Genomic DNA, 22,988 nt, shown 5'->3' with positions numbered 1-22,988 from the left:
AAGGAATCTCATGAGGTTCAACAGGGACAAGTGCAAAGTCCTGCACTTAGGACAGAACAATCCCATGCACCAGCACAGGCGGGGGCTGACGGGCTGGGCAGCAGCTCTGCAGAAATGCACCTGGGGGTGACAGTGGACAAGAAGCTGAACAGGAGCCAGCAGTGTGCCCTTGTTGCCAAGAAGGCCAACAGCATCCTGGGCTGCACTGGTAGGGGTGTTGCCTGTAGGTCCAGGAAAGTGATTATTCTCCTCTATTCAGCACTCAGGAGGCAACATCTGGAGTCCAGGTTTGGGCCCTCCATTGCAGAAAGGTTGCGGACAAGTTGGAGAGAGTCCGGTGGAAGACAACGAAAGTGGTTGAGGGGCTGTGGAGCATGATTTGTGAGGAGAGGCTGAGGGAACTGGGCTGACTCTGTCTGGAGAGGAGAAGACTGAGGGGAATTTGATAGCAGCCTTCAACTCCCTGCAGGGGGGTACAAAGACAATGGAGCTGGACTGTTGTTAGTGGGGACAGATGACAGGACAAGGAGAACAAGAACAAGGAGCAATGGGCTCAAGTTGCAGCAGGGGAAGTTTAAGATGGATACTGTATTAGGAAAAAAATTCTCTCACTAGCAGGGTAGTAAAACACTGGAACAAGTGATCCAGAGAGGTGGAGTCTCCATCCTTGGAGGTTTTTAAGACCTGGCTAGATAGACAAAGCTTTGGCTGGGATGCTGTAGTTGGGGCTGGTCCTGCTTTGAGCACGGGGTTGGACGAGATGCGACTTCCTGAGGTCCCTTCCAGCCCTCATTGTCTATGAGTCTATGACTGCCTCCGACAGCTGCTCTCAGATTCTGGTCCCAGGCATACTTACTGGGGCACACACTCACAGCTGCTCTGAGCTGGCTACATCATCTCATTTCCATGGGATTTGGTTTCAACCTTGGGTTGAAGAGAGACATCTCCTTACTCTAACCCTGGACCCTCTCTAGGAGTTAAATGCCCACACCACCTCTTTCAATATTATGCAGGGTTCATTCCTTTCTTTAAAAGGATGGCCAGAGAACATAGATAAAGTGGTACTGGCTTCCCTGTTCATTTAATATACCATCAGTATGAGCAGTTTTCAAGTCTATGCCCAGTTCTCCCACAATTCCCTCTTCTACTAGAGGGCACTGAAACCTAAATCTCCTTCCCAGGACAATGCCCTAACCTCCCTGCCATGCAGCATTAAAGGGTGGGGGGAATGGAGGGAGGAAGACACAGGTGGACAACTAGCCTTGGATTTGAGTAAATGATGTGTTTGTTATATTTTTCCAGATATAGAACCTAATTATTGGAAGATCATCTTAAATTGGTCTCCCCACTGCTGCAGCATGGAAAGCAGGACCAGGCAGGCTGTCCCCTATCCCAGCATCTATCCCTTTGACACCTTCCCCTCCATTTCTCTCTCCTGGCTGCCATTAACCCTGTGGTGGCTCTGGCTCAGCAGCAACAGTAGCCCTGACCCCAGCTCACACAATCCCTGACTTATGCTACTGACTAGATCTGTGCAGTCAACTAATCCTGGATTCACACCGTGTCCCATACCCGCCCCCCACCAGACCTGTGCCACCACCCCAATCAATTCCTGACCTGTGCTGTCACCCGATTCCCAAGCCACACCCCTGGCCCTGGCCCAAACTGGACCCATTGCAGCTGCTGCCAGGAATTAGCAGTTGTGGCATCAGCAACAGATGGGGCCACCTGCCAGCACTCAAATCCAAGATAAGCCTCCTTGCCCCCTCCCTGACATGTTGAATGGGGGCAGAGAGCAGGGTGAGGGGACTCTGCTTTGGATTCAAGTAAATATGATATATAGCATGAGCTTTGTTGAGCCTCAGCTTTCTTCATCAGGGGCTTCACAGCAAACAGTGGACTGGCTCATACTGAATTCAGCAACTGACTGCAAACTGTGGGCTGTGAACCATATTGGTAGGAATGATCTGTGTTCTGTTGTATGAAGCATTTCTAGACATCACAGCCTTCAAAATGTTAGCACTACATCTCATCCTTTAGAAGGGGGGCATGGGGAAGGGGAAAAGAAAGACGACCTTTCCAGCTCTTCCAACTCCCAATTGGTTTGTCAGTTTTGAAGTAGTCATTGATCTGAACAAGTTGAATAAAAAGAAATGAAGACAATGTCCTCTTCATACTAGAAAAGACAGTTTCTGTCAAAAAAGTAACTTTAACCATTTCAGCAGTTTATCTTTCTTTACAGTTCTGTCAGCAAATATGCACGGCTTTTAAAAAATTAGGATAAAACTGAGGTCTTAACATAGGATGTAGATTTCAAAATAAAATCTAAATGCGTTTAAAATCCAATTCATATAAAACCCATTTTAATAAAAAAATAAAAAATTTTATACACCCCAAGTTCTGCTACAGATTAACACAGGAGTAGTCCTCGGAATGGCAAGAAGATGGAAGTGCATCAGTGTAGCTTTTATTAGTTAGCTCCGCCAAACAATTATTTTTATTCTCCGTTAAAGAGCCACATGCATTGGCTTGCTATACGTACATTTTCTGCAGACTAGATAGAGCCCATAGGCACATTGCTCACATGGCCCCTGGATATCACACAAAGCTCTTCTTGGAGGAGAGCTTTAGTCCGTCTTTGTTTGCAAAGATAAATCCAATCTAAAGAGACTGTCTTGATAACAGTAAATTCCTGGGGGCAGGGACTGTCTCTTGGTACATATCTGTTAAGTGCCTAGCACAATGGGACCTAGATTACGACTGGAGCCTATAGCCATGACTGGAATATATATGGTATTTAGTACCTGTACCTGCAACTTGTACCCAAAATATACTGTGAGGAGACAAATGAATACCAGGACCCAAATGAACTCGCTCTGGTGCACTACCCATTTTTTTCTGCCCCAAGATCATGGTACTTAAACAAGTTGTACATTCGATAAGCAACAGCCCTTTTAATAAAGGGCATCTTTTCTTAGCACCACAGTACCACAGGAAAGCACCATATTTAATGTAATCAAGGTCTACATTGCAGCCATATGGAAACAATTTCAGTCAATAAGCAACTCCTGCAAGAAGGCAGCAGAGTAGCAGAAAAATCAGATACTGATTTAGCTGTATGCAGAAAAGCTACCGACCAACCTGAGGCCTTTGTTATACAAGTATTTGTATCTAGTGAAGCAGCATGCATTAGTCCCCTCCAGCTCCATATGGAGCCCCCAATTCTAGCAGTGCACCTTCTTCCATATTGCCCTTTCCCAAGCTTGATGCAGCCTCCTTAAACCCACAAACTCTAATCCCTTTTTAGCTTCACCTCTCCTTTCAGAACCCCCTTTTACAGATTGTTTCTGCCTTGATGAGAGGTGGGAGGGAAGTAGATAAAACTACTGACCCATGCACTGCATTTAACAGACATGAAGGGTTGGGGGCTTTGAGCAGGATTCCTGCAGCAAATCATATTTGGCAAATTATTTCAAATCTCCAACACCAACAGCAGTACCTTTCCAACAAATGCACCACAGCCAATTCCAAGATTAGATTCAGGTTCTCATGCAACTTGCACCAGTGAAATTTCACTAGGGGATAACAGGCTAAATCCACCAGCGTTTCATTTGAGTGGATTCCTTCACTAGCCCAGATGTAGGATCTCCAATGGAAGCAGACATGTTCTGGTGACAACTATGACTGGAAAGGATTCAGGACCTATTAAGTTTGGGGTGGGAGGAGGAAGAGTCATGGCAAATATACAACCAAAGCGAGATATTCTATAATGAACATAAAAGTTCTATTACAGTGAATAAAACAAATGTACTTGACTGTGACCAAAGAGTGACACCAATATTTATCACAATTAGGTCCATAAAGTGAACTGAAGAATAATTCATGATTCTCCTACAAAGCAGATACCTGTAAGGATGAGCCTGGTCTCCAAGTCCTTGATGTTTTGAAATCTGGCTGGAGAGATCAAAAAAAAAAAAAAAAAGAGAGACCAAAAGCTTTCTTTTTCTATGCATGCAGAACTTAAGGCACAAGTGCTCTTAGGCACTCCTTTAAGAAAAATAAGTACATGGCTCAAAATATAAGCAGCTAGAAGCATAAATGGGAAATTTTTTTTGTAGGTTTAGTGTAAATTGCTCTGTATTTTGAAAGAGACTGAAAACTTTCCCAAACCATTACTTCCAGAGGAGAATGTTAAGCAACATCTATAAAAAGGGAAACATTTTTAAAAATAGGAGTAGAAGCATACAAGAGTCACGAAAGAGTTGGCTGAGGAAATCACTAGCCTGCTAAAAGTTTTTTTTTTTTACATAAATCTGTACTTCAACAAAATGAGAAGATTACTTATGTTGTGCCAATACTTGGAATCAGCAAGAGGGATGCCACATATAATCCAATATCAATCCTGTACAAAACAAGGAAAAGCTAAAGCTAGCATGGGATTCAATTAATGAAGATTTTAAGGACTGGAATAATTAAACAAAATCACAAGGATTATATCAGTGACTCAATGTCTAGTTGGGAGTAAATGTCATGTGCGGTTCCCAAGGGGTCTGGTCCTGGGTCCAGTATTGTTTGTCCTCATTATTGATTTGAGGAGGGGATTGAGTGTACCCCTTTAGCAAATTTGTGGAGGACACCAAATTGGGTGGAGTTGCAGAGATGATCCATAATAATCTGGATAGACCGCAGCAGTGGTCTGCAGTCAATCAGATGAGATTCAACAAGGACAGGTGCAAAGTCCAGCCCTTGGGACAGAATAACTGCATGAACAAATACAGACTGGGAAACGAGTGGTTAGGCTATGGTAGGGCTGAGAGAGGGGGCTGAGAGAGTGGGGATAAGCCAACCCATGCTCTGCTTTGAGGCACACGTGCAGTTGCTGGCATGGATCTGATGCCGGGGCTGCGGAGCCTGGTGCAGCTGTTTGCAGCCTCCCTGCTGCAGCTGCCCAGAGCCCAGGCTGGCTACAGGCAGGGGCTGGCAGTGGCACAGGGCTGTTCCCCACATTCAGCAGCAGTGGCACTGGGGGGGGGGCAAGCAGCAGCCCCCTCTTGTCACCACAGCTTGCCCCGAGCGCCAGAAAGAGCTCGGTGCCACTGCCAGCCCTCCCACCCACAGTGAACTGCGCCCTGGGCAGGCTGGGTCATGAGGCCAGTCCCTACAGTGCAGAAGGGAGTGGGACAGCACCATGCCCCTCCCACACTCTGGGGGGTCTCAGTCTGCCCACCCCCTGCAAAGCCCAGGCAGAATATAAAAGAAAGTTACTTGCCTGTAGGTGGGGAGTGCACAGGTATCCATGTGCCCGCCCTCCCCCTCCTGCAGCAGCGTTTGGCCAGCTTGGGGGTGGGGGTGAACAGCCAGACGTGAACCCAGCAGCGGCAGGAAGAGTGGCAGCGCTTCCTTGCTGCAGGGATTTTCCACGCCCACGTACTCCCTGCCTGCGTCTTATGTACTCCCAGGGGTACGCGTACCCCAGGTTGAGAAATTATGAACTAGATGACCTCATGGGGTCCCTTCCAGCCTGACTTTCTTATGATCCTATGTTACTGTGAAAAACATGTCATCAAACTAACCTATTTTTTTTTTCTTAGATAAGATTACAAAATTTGGTTTATAAAACTAGAGAGATGCATACATGTAACATAGTTGGGATTTTGTAAGGAGTTTGACTTCCCTAAAAATTAGCACTCTACACTGTCATTAAAGTACATGTAAAAAGGATTAAGAACTGAACTACTAACTGAACACAAAAAGTAGTAATCTATTGGGAATCATTATAAAAAAATGTGCGTTTCTAATGATGTTTCACAAGGAGCAGTAAAAGGCCTAATATTTTTCAAAATTTACATCAGTGACCTGGAAACAGATATAAAATTACTCATAACGAAATCAACACATGATACAAGGATTAGAGGAGAGGTAATGGTAATGAGGAATGAACAGTCAGCTTGGTAAATTGGGCCTAGTGAACAAGAGCGCTTTAAATCCAACCAAATGAAAAGCTGTCCGTCTGTGAACAGAGAATACAGGCCATATCTATAAAACAGGACCATACCCTAGAAAACACTGAGTCAGAATGGATCTGGTTGTCAGTGCAGATAAGTAACTGAATAGAAGCTCCTGCTGCAATGCTGCAAAAAGCAAGAGTTAGTGCAATTCTTGGGTGTAAACAGGGAAAAAGTGAGCAGGGCGGGGTTTTGTACCTCTGCATACAGCAGTGGTAAGACAGATCCTGAAAAAGCACATCCAGCTCCGATGCTCGCACTGCTGAAAGAAGAAGGGATGCAAAAGAAAACCATAATAATGTCTTACAGCGAATCTTGCAGCAAGGACACAAAAAGCAACTTACCACAAGGTAAAAGAGGGTGGGGATATGCAACTCATCAGCTGCCTTCTGCTAATGGCCTGGATGCATGCCTTTACAGCAGAGGTGGGCAAAATGCAGCCCACCAGGCCATTCTATCCAGCCTGTGGGGCCCCTAAAAAAATTAGGAAATTAATATATATCTGCCCATGGCTGCCTGTCACGTGGCCCTCATTGGCTTGCCAAAACTCAGTAAGCAGCCCTCTGCCTGAAATAATTGCCCTCCCCTGCTTTACAGTGTGGTAAGTGAGTACTAACCCACCGTAGCTTGCTCCTCAGATGGAAGGGGAAAACCATGCACATGCAGGGTTACCACAAAGCAGTCAACAGGCTGCAATCCTAACTTTCATTTCTCTTGAATTAACTTCTTTGGGTCCCGCAGCTCTTAGTGCTGAATCTGTTTAGATCAGCTAAAAAAAAAAAAAAAAAGATTGAAAGGGCTCCTTAATCTAACCAGAGACATCGGACAAGTAGGCAGGCTGACCATAAGGACATCTGGGACAACTGGGGAACTGCCCTGGAAAAATCATGGAGCAGATCCTAAAAGAATCCATTTCTGAGCACTTGGTGAATCCATGCTGACTATTCCTAATCGCCTTCTTTTCCTCCAAGGGCAAATCATGCCTGACTGACCTGATTGCCTCCTATGACGAGGTGACTGGCTCTGTGGATGCGGGGAAAGCAGTGGACGTGATATCTGGACTTTAGCAAAGCTTTTGATACAGTCTTCCTCAACTTTCTTGCAGGCAAGCCAAGGAAGCATGGACTGGATGAATGGACTGTAAGGGGGATAGAAAATTGGCTGGAGCATCGGGCTGAGAGAGTAGTAATCAATGGCTCGATGTTTAGTTGGCAACTGGTATCAAGTGGAGTGCCCCAGGGGTCAGTCCTGGGGCCAGTTTGGTTCAATGTCTTCATCAGCAACCTGGAAGATGGCACAGTGTGCACCCTCAGCAAGTCTGCAGCTGACACTAAGCTGGGGGGAGTAGTAGATATGTTGGAGGATAGGGCTAGGGTTCAGAGAGACCTCGACAAATTGGAAGGTTCGGCCAAAAGGAATCTCATGAGGTTCAACAAGGACAAGTGCAAAGTCCTGCACTTAGGAGGGAAAAATCCCATGCATCAGGACAGGCTGGGGGCTGACTGGTTGGGCAGCAGCTCTGCAGAAAAGGACCTGGGAGTGACAGTGGGCAAGGAGCTGAATATGAGCCAGTAGTGTGCCCTTGTTGCTAAGAAGGCTAACGGCATCCAGGGCTGCATTGCTCCAGGGAAGTGATTATTCCCTTGTATTCAGCACTGGTGAGGCCACATCTGGAGTCCTGTGTCCAGTTTTGGGACCCCCACTACAGAAATGATGTAGAAATTGGGGAGGGTCCAGCAGAGGGTGACAATAATGGTGAGGAGGCTGACTTGTGAGGAAAGAAAACAATGGGGAAAACTGGGCTTATTTAGTCTGGATTAGAGGAGACTGAGAGGAGACTTAGTAGTAAGTTTCAACTTCCTGAAGAGGTTTGCAAAGAGGATGGGGCTGGACCATTTTCAGTCATGACAGGACAAGGAGCAAAGGGCTCAAGTTGCAGCAAGGGACGTTTAGATTAGATATTAGGAAGAATTTTCTCACTAGGAGGGTAGTAAAACACTGGAACAGGCTACCCAGAGAGGTGGTGGAAGCTACAGCCTTGGGGGGTTAACAAAACCCAGCTGAACAAAGTTTTGGCTGGGATGATCTAGTTGGGGCTAGTCCTGCTTTGAGCAGAAGATTGGACTGGATGTGACCTCCTGAGGTCCCTTCCAACCCTCACTTTCTATGAGTCTATGCCTCCCCACGCCACCACGCTCTCACAAGTCAGTGGGGGCAGAGCAGCGTGCCAGGCAGGCAGCAGTGCCTGCCTGCCCACCTGTGAAGTACTCCATGCTGCCAGACTCCAAGCCAGACTGCACCCTATGCCGCTGCATTTCCAGGATGCCCATTATAATTCTCAACAGCCAGCCAGGCCTGGTCTCTGAAACCCTGGATCGTCCAAGCTAAACGGGGATATGTGATCATCCTACCCAGGGGAAATAGGGGAGTCTCTCTCAATTTCTTCATATCAAGGCTGCTGCCTTTCTGAAAGAGATTCTTTTAAACTAAACGCCAATTATTTGGTGTCCATGTCTACAGATAAGTGACATTTCAGGACCTCTGATGTACAAAAGGTCAGCACAAATCTAGTCTTTCCTTCTGATCCTAAATCTTAAGCAATCTATATCATATGGTAACTATCACCTAGTTTCACAGATGCAAAAAAATAAAAGACCTAGGCAACGGTTTTAAGCATTCCTGTTGCTCAGTCTGGTGTTCAGATCACTAAGCCACACCGCATCCATCATGCTGATAGAATCCCAACGCTAAGAGCATCCAGTGCACTTTGTAACTACTCATTGCAACTTCTAGGTGCAGCACAGAACCATGAAGCAGACGGGTTAAAGATTGCTGCTTGTTTGAGAAATCGGGTGATGACCCGATTCCCCCCCCGCCCCCCGTTATACAAAAATATTAAAAAAAAAAATCAAATTAGTATAAGAACTAGTGACTCAAGCTACATAAATAAAGCTATGTTATTCATCTCAACAGCCTCTATATTTCAGTTGTTTATTATAATGGGATTAGCATGCAGTCATATTGCACTGTCCAGCCACGGTCTTGAAGAACCTACTAAACATGAAGCCTCACAACATTCCTGTGAAGAACTACCTTCACGTTACTATCCATTTCCCCAGCTATATGTCTACACTGCAATGACAGAAATACCCAAGACCAAATCCCACCCATTGCTCCCTGCTCATGAACGCCTAACCGGGACACACACTGATGAGGTGTGACCCCAGCAGTCACTCTTATGGCCTGTCTCCAATGCGCTACAGACCAGCTGCTGCAAACAGCTTCAGAGCAACTTCACTGGTTCAAGACCCAGGCAAACCCAGAAGGTGCAAAGCATCCCTGCCAAGTCGCACTGCCACCACAGTGCAGACATGCCCAGGTAGCCTAGGTGACAGGAAAAACAAAAAAACAAAAAAAACTGTGGCTCAACCTGGAAAGACAATAGTCAAATCTAGCAACGGCTAAGGCACACTTTCTTCCCTGACATTTCAATACAGCTTACATGCGAGTGCTACCACATGCTGTGAACACCACTGCCCAGCTATGAAACTCTGCCAATAAAACCATAAAGAGCTGCCAGCAAAAGTGGAAGCTGCGATCAGAGATGCTACATCAGGGAGAGAACATCCAGGATAAAAAAAATGGAATAAATATTCCTAGCAGTTTAAGAATGAACTAAATGCTTTCTGTTTGGATTAGTATTACTGAACCACTGGCAACGCAAGGAGCAGATTCTGTGCCAACTTCAGCATTCAAAAGTGGGCAGGTCAAAATGCAGAAAGTGGCCATACGCTCCACTTCTTCATTTACAGAACTGTGGACTCTTCAAAGCAACGAAATTAGCTGTTTGGGAAGATCATTTTTAAAGGGCAAAACAGAACCTGTTGCTATTGTGTCATGAGTAACAGTTATCCTATTTGAGTACAGGAAAAAAATACACTGAAATTATGTTTTGGGTTTTTTTTAATAAAATCAACACAAGGCAGCATTGGTGTTGAATGCCACCCTAAATTAATCAAACTCAGGGCAGAGCAAGCGAGATTCAGCCACAGGATATTTACGGCAAAGCACAATCAATTTGTCTCATGTATTTGCAGCAGTTTGTCAAATACTCTGTATATTTCCTTCACCGCTTATAGGTTTCAATACCTCCTTTGCCTTCACTGCAGTGAATGGACTTCATATGAAGTGTTATGTCTGTTTAGACATTTACAAGAGAGGAATGCTTTTCCTCATCACCTTCATGCTCCAGGGAATTTTCCTATTTCTATAATAAAAACCAAGGAAAGCATCGTCTACTGGTTGCAGCCTTTGGAGAGGACAATGGATTAGGATACCCTTGAACAGGTCTGAAAACAGTACTCCATCCCCAAACAGATTAACCAGGTGGAAAAATTCACCAACAGGGTGTAGCACAGTGCTAGGTATGCTGTCAACCATACAAAGAACTAAGTTAGTAAAATGTAGCCAAATCATATCTGATGAAGGAATAAGCCTATTAAGACTATTTTAAAGTCTAATAATCACAACAAACCCAACAGTACCTAAGAAATTAAATTATACATCTGAAAATCCTGTGTGAGAAATGGTTAAGTAACCCCCTTCCATCTAGTCTTGTCGCCTGGAAAAAAAGATGAGGCAGTACACACTGTCAAAAGCAGTGCACTACTGCAATTCTGTTTTAAAGGGAAGTGCCTCTGAACTTCACATTCACTGTGAAACTTAGATTAAGAACTGAGGAGTGGGAGAAAAGATCATGACAAAAGTTTCTGATAAAAATAACCAATCATAGGTTGGATTTCAATTCTGAAGAGGAACAATTGTTCAAGCTTAGTACGTCCACTAAAAATAATTAAATGAGATGCTAAAATGAACCATCTGGCAACATATAAGTGTATGCTTGCACACTCTTAAAATAGATAATCGAGCCCAACAAGTAAAACTCCTACTGAAATCAGGAGAAGGAAGGATATAGATGAACAAAAAATTGGGCCCTTAGCAGTCATATAGAAGGTTATGTGTATGATAGTTTCAATATGGGAGGAAAGAGAACTGTGATGGCTTGAAAAGAATTAAGGGGGATTAAGGACAATGATGGCAACTAAGCTACAAGTCTCTCAAAGCTGGGAAGCCCTCATCACTGCAGAAGATCAACACGAAATTCCTTAAGCTGGTAAAAAATAAAGAGCAACACCGGCAAGCATGAGATTGGGAACAAAGAGACTGCTATTTTCAACTGCTAGTGACACAATGTATATGACCTTGGGCAAGTTACTTAGCCTCTGAGCCTCAGTTTCTCTATCTGGAAAATACTGACACACCCCAGTAAAGTGCTTAAAGAACTATAAATGAAAGTGCAAAGTATTACTTGATTGTGGAGCTGTTAATAAGGACAGCATCTCAGCTATAATGAATCATCTGACATTTTAAAGCCACACTATATCAACGCTTCAAATAAGTTATGGCCATAAATTGATCATTTCTGATTAGGTTAGACTTTATGATGCAATAATTGTGATAGCAGCAGTTTCATAGCTGTGAAATGAGCACTTTGCTCAGCAGTACAGTTCATACACACAGCATAATATGGGAAATGGGTCGACTCTAGCAGCAGCATTTCAGTACAATCCTGGTCTGAAGGGTAGATTCGCTGGGTAGCCTTTAACAACTGGTTTTGGATACAAACTAACCTTGTGTAAATACCTTGACTGAAAAAAACAAACACCACTAAGCTCAAAAGAGAACAGATCTCCAACCTAGTATCTCTCACTGGCAACATTTTTAGCAGGCACAACATAAAAATAAATGTGTCTTTCACAGTTACAAGATGAAATTTTCAGTTGGCCAGCTACTAGAGAACTGATTTTCCACTCTTTGTGGTAGACCACATGACTGCCTCAAACCGAGACTATTTTCTTTGCTAACCTGCAAATGAAGACCATGCCATGACACTGGTCACAACCATCTCCCCCCCACCACTCACACAAGTTTATCGATGTTTAATAATAAAACTCCTTGCTTGATTTCAACAAAAACTTTCACTTGTTAGAGGCTGTTTCAGGAGAGTTTCACATTAGAGAGGTTCTGTTTAGATGAAGCTCTCCAACCCAATATTTTCAAGACTTATTTGAAAAACAAAGGAATCTTAGGATTTGGAGGTCTGAAACTTTAAGAAAGAAAAACACCTGTGCCAGCATTATTTTTAAAATCTGGCAGCTGGCCACTTAAACCCAAGAGAAAGCACAACCTTGTGATTAGAGCATTGGATTGAGACTGGCACCAGGGTTCAATTCCCAGCTCCACCACAAACTCCATGTCTCACAGGGGGCAAGCTGCTGTTTGCACCTCAGTTTGCAGTCTATAAAACGGGAAAAACGCATTTTTATTTATTTATTTATTTTTATGTTCTTCCATGTTTACTCAAACCTCCAAACTGCTAACACTTTACCTGCAGTAACTTCAAGCATGCGAGGAATCCCATTGATTTCACTAAGACCACTTGCATTTCCCAAAGTTAAATGTGTGTATCAGCATTTGCAGAATCAAAAAGAAATGCAAAAACTCAAGACCTCTTGGTTCAGAGATGATACCATATATTAAACCAACTAAGAAATTGCAAAAAAAAATATCTTTTTTCTGCAAGCTTTCAGGCACACACGCCCTTCCTCAGGCTCAGGGAAAATTAAAGGAGGTAAGAAGTCCCCATTGGTAGAAAATAAACTTCCTTTGCAGAATCAAGGCCTTTTACTATCATTTTTCAGGAGCAGAATCTTTAACTACGTGCATAACACAGTGCCTAGTCTTGATATCTCCTGGGTTCCTGCACTCATTTATACAGGGGCAATGAATTACCATTTCCAGCTCTTGACTGCATACTCCATTACCAAATCCAGTTGAGAGGCATACAGTTTAAGTGACTGTCTCCCCCTAAAAACTCAACCAAAAACCCTGTCAATAATATGACACTTACGTGAACACACAAGATAATGCCATCAGGACATGTATAACTAAAGGCCCAATCCCACAAGGAGTTGTAGGTGGTTACCAGAGCCAGCATGAAGCTGCATTAAAATCAATGTAAAGTGACATTGACTGCACTGACTATAAAAGCATCCCAGCTGGGAGCAGCCCAGACAACAAACAAACTGCATTAAGTTATCTGTAAGACACGTAAAGTTATCTGTTCTGCTGCAATAAGATTTTTAGGCTGACAGCATTTTTTAACCTGATTGACTCCAAACCCTGAAGTTCCCTGAAGCTGAAGAACATGCCCATAAGCTGCTCTGATCCTGCAATCAAAACCCTATGAGCAGTGCACAGAAAGGACTAGTCAGCTCTCTCAGGCAACCAGTAGCTGTTAGCATAAAAGGCAATCTTCAAAAATCCCTATTTATGGAAGGAAGACATCAGCATGCTTTAAGTTAAACTGTTTCTTGCATCTCTTAGAATAATATTCATTCCCCACCCCCTCCCACCACATACACACACAGTCTTCCCTGCTCCCCAGAACTGCACACTGAAGGCCCAGACTGCATAAGACATACACTGGCTAAGTGTTAGAAGAACAAGTGCATTTCACTACAGAAACTTGAATTTCTTTAGTCCCACGGTTTCCTTAGCTCCTGAAACAAAGGCAGAGAACAATTCAAACTCCTCCCTGAACTTATGCGTATGCCACTTCATTATCATGACAAAATGAGTGCATCAGAAAACACTTGGGATTTCATTTTCCAAGCACTGCTCAGACATTTGCTGGCCCCACCTCTCTGAAGGAGAGCAGAAGAAATCCTTGCATGACAGACATGAAAACATGCATTCGGTAAACTTCCTGGAGCAGGAAGGGTCCATGTCTACTCTGCAGAGCATCCAGCACAATAGGAGCCCATTACCAGGTGGCCATGTAGGCACAAACTATTATAGTTGTGCTTGTACAATGCGATATGCTTTCAAGACTGAAGCAACTTGCCAAAATCAGTGGGAGAGAGAGGAATGTCTCAGCTACCTAGGATTTTCTGAGAATTTCCCACCAATTCTCTGGCAACATTGCAGTTTCACGCTCAGGAAGAATGCCTGGCAGCCTGCATACTACAATGTCGTCTAGACCTGCTCTGAACAGAGGTAGATGACACAGGATTAAAAATGATGATGGCTGACTGCTAACAGTGCTAACAGAATGGGAGGAAGATTAAGAGAACAGGCACAGCAGAGTTAAATACCACGTCCTTGTTCCTGGTCCCATGCTCACCCTGCTAGACAATTCTGTCTGTACAGAAAGTTGTGCCTGTCACAGGATTAAAGACGAAGAACCTTTGTGTCAGAAGGGGACACGGCATCTCCAGATGCAAGTATTTCACTTTAACTTGAGCAGAATCCTCCCACCTCAGAGATCCCAGAGCTCTGAGGACACAGAGCCAGCAGATAATTTTCACAACCAGAAATATAAATCTGCCTGAAGCTAAAAAAGTTCAAAATATCAGTACATGTAATGTGCTGTCCCCTCTCCCACCCCACATGCCTTCTCCCTACCTTCTCCTTAAGGATTTGGAGCTGAAAGAGCAAGAGAGTCAAGATGCACACAAATAAACAAAGTTTACCGTCTGCTGTTGCAGGACCATGCCCCAGCATGATCTCACAGTGACTGAAGAAAAGCCTTCAGAGTTATATATCCACATGCACCCACTCCCCTCTCACCAGCATCCCTACGAGCCTGGCCTAATGTTAGATAAATAAAGAGAAAGGCAGTTCCTACTAATAAGGCAGGGTACAGCAAGGCCAAAGAAAATGCAATCATCTCGGGGGGGGGGGGGGGGAAAAAAACAAAAAAAAAAAAAACTGCACTGGGCTCCTCCTCTCCCATCCATGGAGGAAATAAGATGCCAGCTGCACCATCCGAGGAAGGAAGCAGAGAGAGGCTCTTGCACCTGATGAGCCCTGCAGAAATGAGTTAGCCATATCATAGGACCCAGACAGCCACTCCAGGATTCTGCAAGCCCAAAAGTTGTGCCATATAAATGGTTTGTGCTAGGCAGACAATTTTATTTTCTGGGGTGTCAAGCCATGCAAATGTCATCCCTTTCACTGATTCTTTCTCCTCTATCCCCTCTGGCCCCTGGGGCACTCAGCCAGTGCCCATCAGACTCCCTGTTCTCACATCACGACTCTGCCCATCAGTTTAACACTTCCTTCCCCATGTTAAAACCCACAGCTTTCAGTTGGTATAGATTTTGCACTTCCCTTGGTGCCACACAAACTCCAGAACCAACCAAAATATACCCGACTTCACAGACTTGGAAATACCACCCCCGCACAACCAAGCTTCCTTCCCCACACCCCAACCCCCAAAAAAGGCATCCTCACCTTCCCCCATGTGAAGGGGGTTGGGGAAAACATCACCCACCGCCAAAGGGCGAGGAGCCAGAGAGAAACTGAGCTGCTGCAGAAACTGTTTCGAAAGAAATGCCCTGCGGATGGATTCAGCGGCACTTTTAACTACCACTTCCCACCAATAAACCCACCAGCCAACACGGTGGGGGGGCAAAAAGGTCTGCCGGGCTCCTGCATTTCGCAGTTCCTGAAGGAAGACATGACTCCCAGCCGGTATTATTCTAACTCCATGGCAAAGCCAAAAAAGCATAGGGCCAGGATACCAAAAAAAAAAGAGAGAGCAGCCATGCGGCATTTTCCTCCCTCCCACCGCCCCAGCGGCAGCCACTCTTCCCCAGGGCAGTTTCAGGGCCACACACATCCCAGATGTGCAGGGAGAAGGGACTTCCCAAGCCCCAGCCTCTCTCTAAAATACAAAGTCATAAGGATATGAAGGCAAACATCCCCCCCGCCAGCATCTCCTCACACTCCACATGTGGGGAAGGGATTTCTCCTTCTCCCCAGCCCCAGCCTCCCCCTGAAAAACAAAGTCATGAGGCTACGAAGGCAGACACTGCCCCTCTCCAACCTGGATATACAGGAGGGAGTTTCACCCTCTTCCCAACCCCAACCTCCCCCTAAAGTACGAGGGGACGCTGCCCCCAGCTTTTCCTCACACCCAGCATGCCGGACATACACCAGGAAGGGATTTCACACCCCCCAGCCTTGCCTTACACCCCACGTCCCAGGCACATGAAGTGATTTCACCCCCCTGCCACCTCTCCTCACACCTGACGTCCCGGACACAGGAAGGGATTTCACCCCTCCAGCCTCTCCTCACATCCAGCATCCCAGACATGCATCAGGAAGGGATTTCACCACCACCCCCAGCCTCTCCTCACACCCCCAGTCCTAGACCCATGAAGGAATTTAACCCCCCCATGTCCCAGACCCATGAAGAGATTTAACCCCCCTCTCCCCAAAGTCCCAGACCCATGAAGGGATTTAACCCCCCAACCTCTCCTCACACCCCAAGCCCCAGACACAACCACGCAGGGGCTTCACTCCCCAGCCCCCCCAAATACAAAGTAACAAGGAGACACAAACAGACCCCCCCACCCCCCCACACACAGTGAAGGGATGCGACCCCCAACCCCAGACACACGAGGGGATCCCCCCACATACAGTGAAGGGGTACCACCCCCTAGGCCCCCCCCCGAAATACGAAGTGAGGAGGATACACAGGCAACCACCCCCCTCCCCCTCACACCCCCTTTCAGGGCTCACCCCAGACGGACCGTCTTTGTCTGCCTGACGAGCGCCATGTTGATATCAACATCCGAGCGCCCACCTGCCGTCGCGCCGCGGCCCTGGGACTTGTAGTTCGCCGCTCCCCAGGGCGGCGGGCGGCGGGCGGCCCGCGGACTGCAACTCCCGGCGTGCCCCGCGGCCCGCCAATCAGGGAGCGCGGCCGGCCGACTACAGCTCCCGGCATGCCTCCCGGGCATGACCTCATCCGCCGGCTGAGGAGGCGGGGAGGGACTACAGGTCCCAGCGTGTCCCGCGCGCCGGGAGGGGGAAGAGGCAGGGCAGGAAGGGGCAAGGGGGAGAGAGGCCAGGAGCATGAAGCTGGTGAGTGGGGCGGTGCAGGCCGAGGGGGGACTCTCCTGTCCTTTTCCCCTCTTCTGTGTCCTGGGGAGCCTCAGCCTTGGCGCTTGCTGCCCCCGCCACACACACACCTTGCTGGAGGGCCCCTTCCTGCACATGGGGAAACTGAGGCACAGGAGGGGCCTAGGCTGGGGGTTCACGCCTGTGTTAAGGCCCCAGACAGGCTTGTGTGCACCGGGTGGACGGGGGAGGAGCATGGCTGTTTTGGGGGAGAGGTATACGGGGGCTGGGGTGGCAATGGGGTGGTTTGGGGGGGATGGTGGAGGGGTATTTTGGGGCTGTGGTGGCACTGGGGTTATTTTGGGGGATTGTTGAAGGGTATTTTGGGGCTAGGGTGGCACTGGGGTTGTTGTGGGGGATGGTTGAAGGGTATTTTGGGACTGGGGTGGCTTGGGGGGATGGTGGAGAGGTGTCTTGAGGCTGGGGTGGCACTGAGGCAGTTTTGTGGTGGGGGGGTAGGACATCTCGGGGTTGGGGTGGCCCTGGGGGTAATTTTGGGGGATGGTAGAAGGGTATCTTGGCGCTGGGGTGGCACTGGGGGCAGTTTTTGGGGGTGGTGGAGGGGTATCTTGGGACTGGCTTGACACTGAGTGGAGTTTTTGCGTGGTGATGGAGGAGCATCTCATCTGGGGTGGCACTGGGGGCAGTTTGGGGGGAAGTGTTGGAGGCGCATCTTGGGCAGGGAGCTGGGGAGGGCACAGCAGGTTGGTGAGCCTCTCTGCTCAGTGCTGAGAGCAGCTGAGCATTGGTTTCCACCTGAGTTTATAGGGCACTAGAGAAACTTGAGGGGAGGAAAGCTCTGGCATAACACTGTCTAGTCAGATTACCCAGTCCTGATCGCCCTCCTCTTTGTAACAGCTCTTATTTTGCAGTGGATAACTCTGTTCAGATATGCCCAGGGCTGTCGTAAAGCAGACAGCCATCAACTGTTGTCTTTGTTTACCGGGCAAGAAGTAATGTCCTCTGACCTGCAACACAGGAGATATAGATGTTAGGAAGAACTTTCTAACTGTGAGGCTGGTTGAGCACTAGAAGAGGTGACCTGAAAAGGCTGTAAAACCTCTGATGGTGGAAAGCTTTTTTTTTTTTTTTTTTTTTTTTTAAATGCATGTTAGACAATTTAGAGGTTGATTCTCAACCTTATTAGACACGGGGCACCCCTCAGAAAATGCCTGGATGCTGCAAGTGAGAGGAAGAGTGAAAAAATCCCTCATCGTGCTTTGTTCACTCTTCCTTTCAGCATCTGATCTCTGCTGCTCTGTGACCCAAGAGCCTGGGCAATTGGACCCATGATGTGATCCCGTAAATGGCAGTTTTGTCGTTCACTCATTTTTAACAATGGAAAAATAATAGAGCGGGTTTTTTGATGCAAAGAACTCAGGAAGATCATAACAGGTCTAAATGTGTTTAACCCAAGGATTCGTATTTTAGAATTTTTGGGTTCATCCGAGGGTGGGTTTGATTTAAATACAGTTGTTTTAAATCAGGAACCCTCAGTTTTAATCATTGTTTTCTATAAAAAGTTCATTCTTGATATTTGATATAACCTTCATTAAAATATTCCCAAGCTGGGTCTCTTTTTACAGCCTGGCCAGCCTGCTGCCATAATAGGTTTTCCCTTCTACCATATCATTCCCTAACTAGATCTCAAATTGGTGAAGAAGCTATACTCAGAAACTTATCCCTCAAGACTTTTGGAATATTCTGCTAAAAATGTTTCTTTTGTTTCTACTGCCACCTGGTCCTTGCATTATGTCTGGACTCTTCCTCCTTGCCCAGATCTACTCCACCCCCAACAGTCCTTTATTCATTTGATTTCTTGACACTTTACGCTGTTAGAGAGGGGCAAGGGCTTGACTCTGTGTACGCAAACTTGCCGAGAAAAGAGGGCTGATCCATAGGTAATTGGGTCTGTTATCTCTCATCTCCATGTACTGCTGTTAACAAGGGTGTTACTTCTGGAAACATAAATCCACAGTCTGAGAACTGGAACTAAGCATCACAGAGATGCTTAATGAGATCTTCTAGAGCACTGAGTCCTACTGGGTAGAGTAGTTTTCTTTAATCCTTCTAATCATTAGAGGAGCCTTTGGGAACGCCATAAGATTGGGCCCTAATATAGTCTAAGGCCTGTTTTGTCTTATTTACAAAACTTCTCTAAAAAGGTTACTTGAATATATTGTTTCAAATAGTATATAATTAGAAGTTATAATCCCTATTCCATTATGATATCTTTGAGCTCCAACATATCTTAAATTTAAACTATTTTATATAGGTTTATTTTTAAAAACTCATAAGAAAAAATCAGTATGATTCAATCAAAAAAATCTGATTTAAATAAAAAATCCAACTTTTTTGATTTAAAAAATCATTGATTTTTATCCACCCTGGTTCATCACAGGAATCATGTTTGTACACCTAACAGTGCTAGTGTTGTGTGCCCCCCCCCCTTGCTCTGCTGTGCTGAGCGTTGCTCTGTACTGAACTCTGCAGCTGTTGCTGCTCCACGTGTAGCTGCTGCCACCTCCCCGCTCCACATCCAGCCACCACCACCCCCACCTACCCCAGCTCTGCGTCTGGCCAGCAACCTCTGCTTCAGGTAACTGGTATCTTTATATTTCTGGCACACCCTATTCTCCACTCATACTGGATAATGAGGACTTTACTGTACTTCTTAAAAATACCTGCATAACCTAAGGAGCTTATCCAGTGCACACTCGTTTGACAGCAGAGCCTGGAGTAGAGTTACCAGTTTAATTTCAGAGAAATATAGTAGGAGGCAACTGTCGATCCTCTGGATCGTGTTGTATGCATGTAAGAGGTCTATGATCACACCAAGACGTTCAATGCATGTGCCTAGATGAGAGCATGTGGGCCACCCAAAGCTTTCCATCCCCACTTTAGACCACTGAGACAGAATCCAAAGGCCAAACTGAGTCCAGATGTTCAGTGCCACCATGGCTGTAGTGTCTGCCAGAGAGCAACAAATAAGAACTGTTGCTGACTGCCTCAGTGAGGGCACGTTTGTCAGTGTGAGGTCCCTTAGCCTTTCTCCAGCCAAGGAGTACCCACAAGGCAGTTGAGGCTAGGGTTTTGAGGCACCCTATACTTGCCTTACCCTGGACGTTGCAACATTGGGGTATTTTATTGGCATTACCCCACCATGAATAGCCCCGCAACATTAGCACCCAGCCTGCCAGTTGGATACAGTTTATGGTCATACTCGGCACACAAAGAAATGCAGAAATCCTCTGAAGGAAATTGTTGGTATCTGATTATATACTTGCACCATACTGATCAGTGGTTTTTAACCTTTCATTTAGGGACCCCTAAAAAATGCAAATGGAGCTGCAGACCCCTTTGAATTGTAACTGGTTATTCACATACTTTTGATTGATCATAGTCATATTTCATAGACCTTTTAGACATAGTCTAATCTTCCCTTCCAAGGGAAGTGGTGCTGGCTCCTAGCCTGGGGGTCTTTAAGAGGGGGCTTGATGCCTACCTGGCTGGGATCATTTGAGCCGATGACACCAAACTTTGGGGCACAGCATCCACGCCAGAAGATAGGCGGGTGATCGAGGCTGACCTGGACAAGCTCAGCAAATGGGCAGACGAGAACCTCATGGTGTTTAACACCGGAAAATGCAAGGTCCTCCACCTTGGGAGGAAAAACCTGCAGCACCCTTGTAGGCTCGGCAGTGCTACGTTGGATAGCACTACAGAAGAAAGAGACTTGGGGGTTATCATTGACCACAAGATGAACATGAGCCTGCAATGCAATGCTGTGGCTAATAAAGCAACCAAAACGCTGGCTTGCATCCATAGATGCTTCTCGAGCAAATCCCGGGACGTCATTCTCCCCTTGTACTCGGCCTTGGTGAGGCCGCAGCTGGAGTACTGCGTCCAGTTTTGGGCTCCACAATTCAAAAAGGATGTGGAGAAGCTTGGGAGAGCCCAGAGGAGAGCCACGCGCATGATCGGGGTCAGGAAAACAGATCTTACGATGATAGGCTGAGAGACATGGGACTCTTTAGCCTGGAAAAGCGCAGGCTCAGGGGTGATCTGATGGCCACCTATAAGTTTATCAGGGGTGACCACCAGGATCTGGGGGAGTGTTTGTTCACCAGAGCGCCCCAAGGGATGACGAGGTCAAATGGTCACAAACTCCTGCAAGACCATTTCAGGCTGGACATAAGGAAGAATTTCTTTACTGTCCAAGCCCCCAAGGTCTGGAACAGCCTGCCAGCGGAGGTGGTTCAAGCACCTACATTGAACACCTTCAAGAGTAAATTGGATGCTTATCTTGCTGGGATCCTATGACCCCAGCTGACTTCCTGCCCTTTGGGCAAGGGGCTGGACTCGATGATCTCCTGAGGTCCCTTCCAGCCCTGATGTCTATGAAAATCTATGAGCCCAGTTTTTTCTCCTGCCCTGGCAGGGGGTTGGACTTGAAGATCTATAAGGTCCCTTCTGACCCTGCTTCTATGATTCTATGATAGTCTTCCCCCCCCGCATAGGAGTCCGTGGACCACAGGTTGAAAACCACTGACACAGATCAATCCTTTGCATAATGATTAAGCATGTGTACCCTCTCATTTCTTAATCTGGTATAACAGTACCCCACTACTTGTAGGTAGTTCACCATCAGAGAATGCTTCCCTCTATAGTGTATTTTGAGATCATATGGAGAAAGCAGGGCAGGGTGGCACCTTATAGACTAATTCATTCAGAGAAACATGACCTATGAATGGATTAGTACCCAGTGAGCTAAGCTGTAGCCTCTGAAAGCTCATGCCTCTCTGAACAAGTTAGTCTATAAAGTGCTGCCCTGCTTTGCCTTCTGCCTTACTTTAGACTTGGGTTTGGCCCTTCTTCCTTCTGTCTGTCAGAGCCCACATTTATCAGCATCTCAACTTCCTTTGCAAAGTCTGTTTTTCTCCTTTCTGTAGGGCTGTTGAGCAATCTTGTCCATGGGCTTAAGTAGATATGTTGATGGGAGGTGCTTTGTTTGTGTGTCATGATTTCTAATCAAGGAATAGATGTCCAGAACAGTGAATGAGGTATGTTTAAAAAAAAAATGGAAGAGATGCATAAAAATATGAACTTCATAGCAAAATAGACCCACTGGTTAGATAGGCCCAGGGGCATGCCGCAGGTCTGCTTTAATGAGCTTGAGATAATAATAAGTGTTATAACCAGGATGGAAATTACCTATTGAATTTAAAAGCAGTATAACTTAGATTAGCTGAAAGTCAATAGGGGACAACGAATAAGGCATAAAGAAAAAGGGGGATTTTCCCATGTTTTTAATAGGCTTTGGAGGATACTCATCCATTCAAGGTAAAAAGGGGGGAGTTATATGATTAAGGTAAGGGAGATCCTAGTAAAAAACTATCCGTGTAGTATTATTAAATAATACCCCTAGTTAAATTGGGTAAAAAAATATTATTTTATAGGTCTTGTTTTTTCTACAACTCCTTGCAGTTGCTGGATGTATGGCATTGATTGCTAAAGTTATTGTCCTCCAAGTCTTAGGCCTGCAATTCATTTTACATCCATGAGTGGTTCTGTTGACTTCAGTGGGACTCTGTATACTTGAGACTTCATAAACATGGGCCCTAAAGGTTATTTTAAAGCTGTGCTGACGACCAGACTTTAGCAACACTGTTTAATTTAGGTTTTCTGGTCTAAATTTTAAGAAAATACAAAAAAGAAAGGCTTCATGATTAACATGAGATTTATAATTGCTTTCTAAGTAAGATTGAAAACCACCTTTGGGGGGGCTGGGGTAAACATTCTCCTTGGGAGCTGTGATTCAACAATTTTTGACTTGTGCTAATATGTTGGGAGTGGTGTTAGAAATTTGCTAATCTACCCTTAGTCACAAAACACAGTGAAATGCATGAAGCAAACAAATGGTACAAATGATTAAAATGTGAACTAGGCACT

At 45.8% G+C, this 22,988-nt stretch overlaps 2 protein-coding genes across 7 annotated transcripts in view; one reads left to right on the top strand and one right to left on the bottom strand.

Annotated features, from left to right (window-relative positions):
* Positions 1 to 16,744, bottom strand: part of HMBOX1 (homeobox containing 1) — a 152,616-nt gene extending 135,872 nt beyond the window's left edge. For 3 of the 6 annotated variants that reach the window (XM_090026035.1, XM_090026197.1, XM_090026282.1), the window contains exon 1: positions 16,667 to 16,744. In XM_090026035.1, the coding sequence (XP_089882161.1) occupies positions 16,667 to 16,707 (41 nt within the window). In that variant the 5' untranslated portion in view covers positions 16,708 to 16,744. Of the gene's footprint in view, positions 1 to 16,655 lie in introns of all 6 variants that reach the window. The other 3 variants (XM_090026352.1, XM_090026118.1, XM_090026434.1) reach the window with 3 other exon arrangements.
* Positions 16,745 to 16,938: 194 nt separating this feature from the next.
* INTS9 (integrator complex subunit 9) overlaps positions 16,939 to 22,988 on the top strand; it is an 80,740-nt gene continuing 74,690 nt past the window's right edge. The window contains exon 1 of the mRNA XM_090025919.1: positions 16,939 to 17,000. Coding sequence (XP_089882045.1) covers positions 16,992 to 17,000 — 9 coding nt within the window. The 5' untranslated portion in view covers positions 16,939 to 16,991. The remainder of the gene's footprint in view (positions 17,001 to 22,988) is intronic.

The sequence above is a fragment of the Crocodylus siamensis genome, chromosome 1 (genome assembly GCF_052110815.1).
Source record: "Crocodylus siamensis isolate JL-2025a chromosome 1, ASM5211081v1, whole genome shotgun sequence".
Lineage (NCBI taxonomy): Eukaryota > Metazoa > Chordata > Crocodylia > Crocodylidae > Crocodylus > Crocodylus siamensis.
The sequence above is the reverse complement of the archived record's forward strand: the minus strand, read 5'-3'. Positions and strand labels throughout refer to the sequence as shown.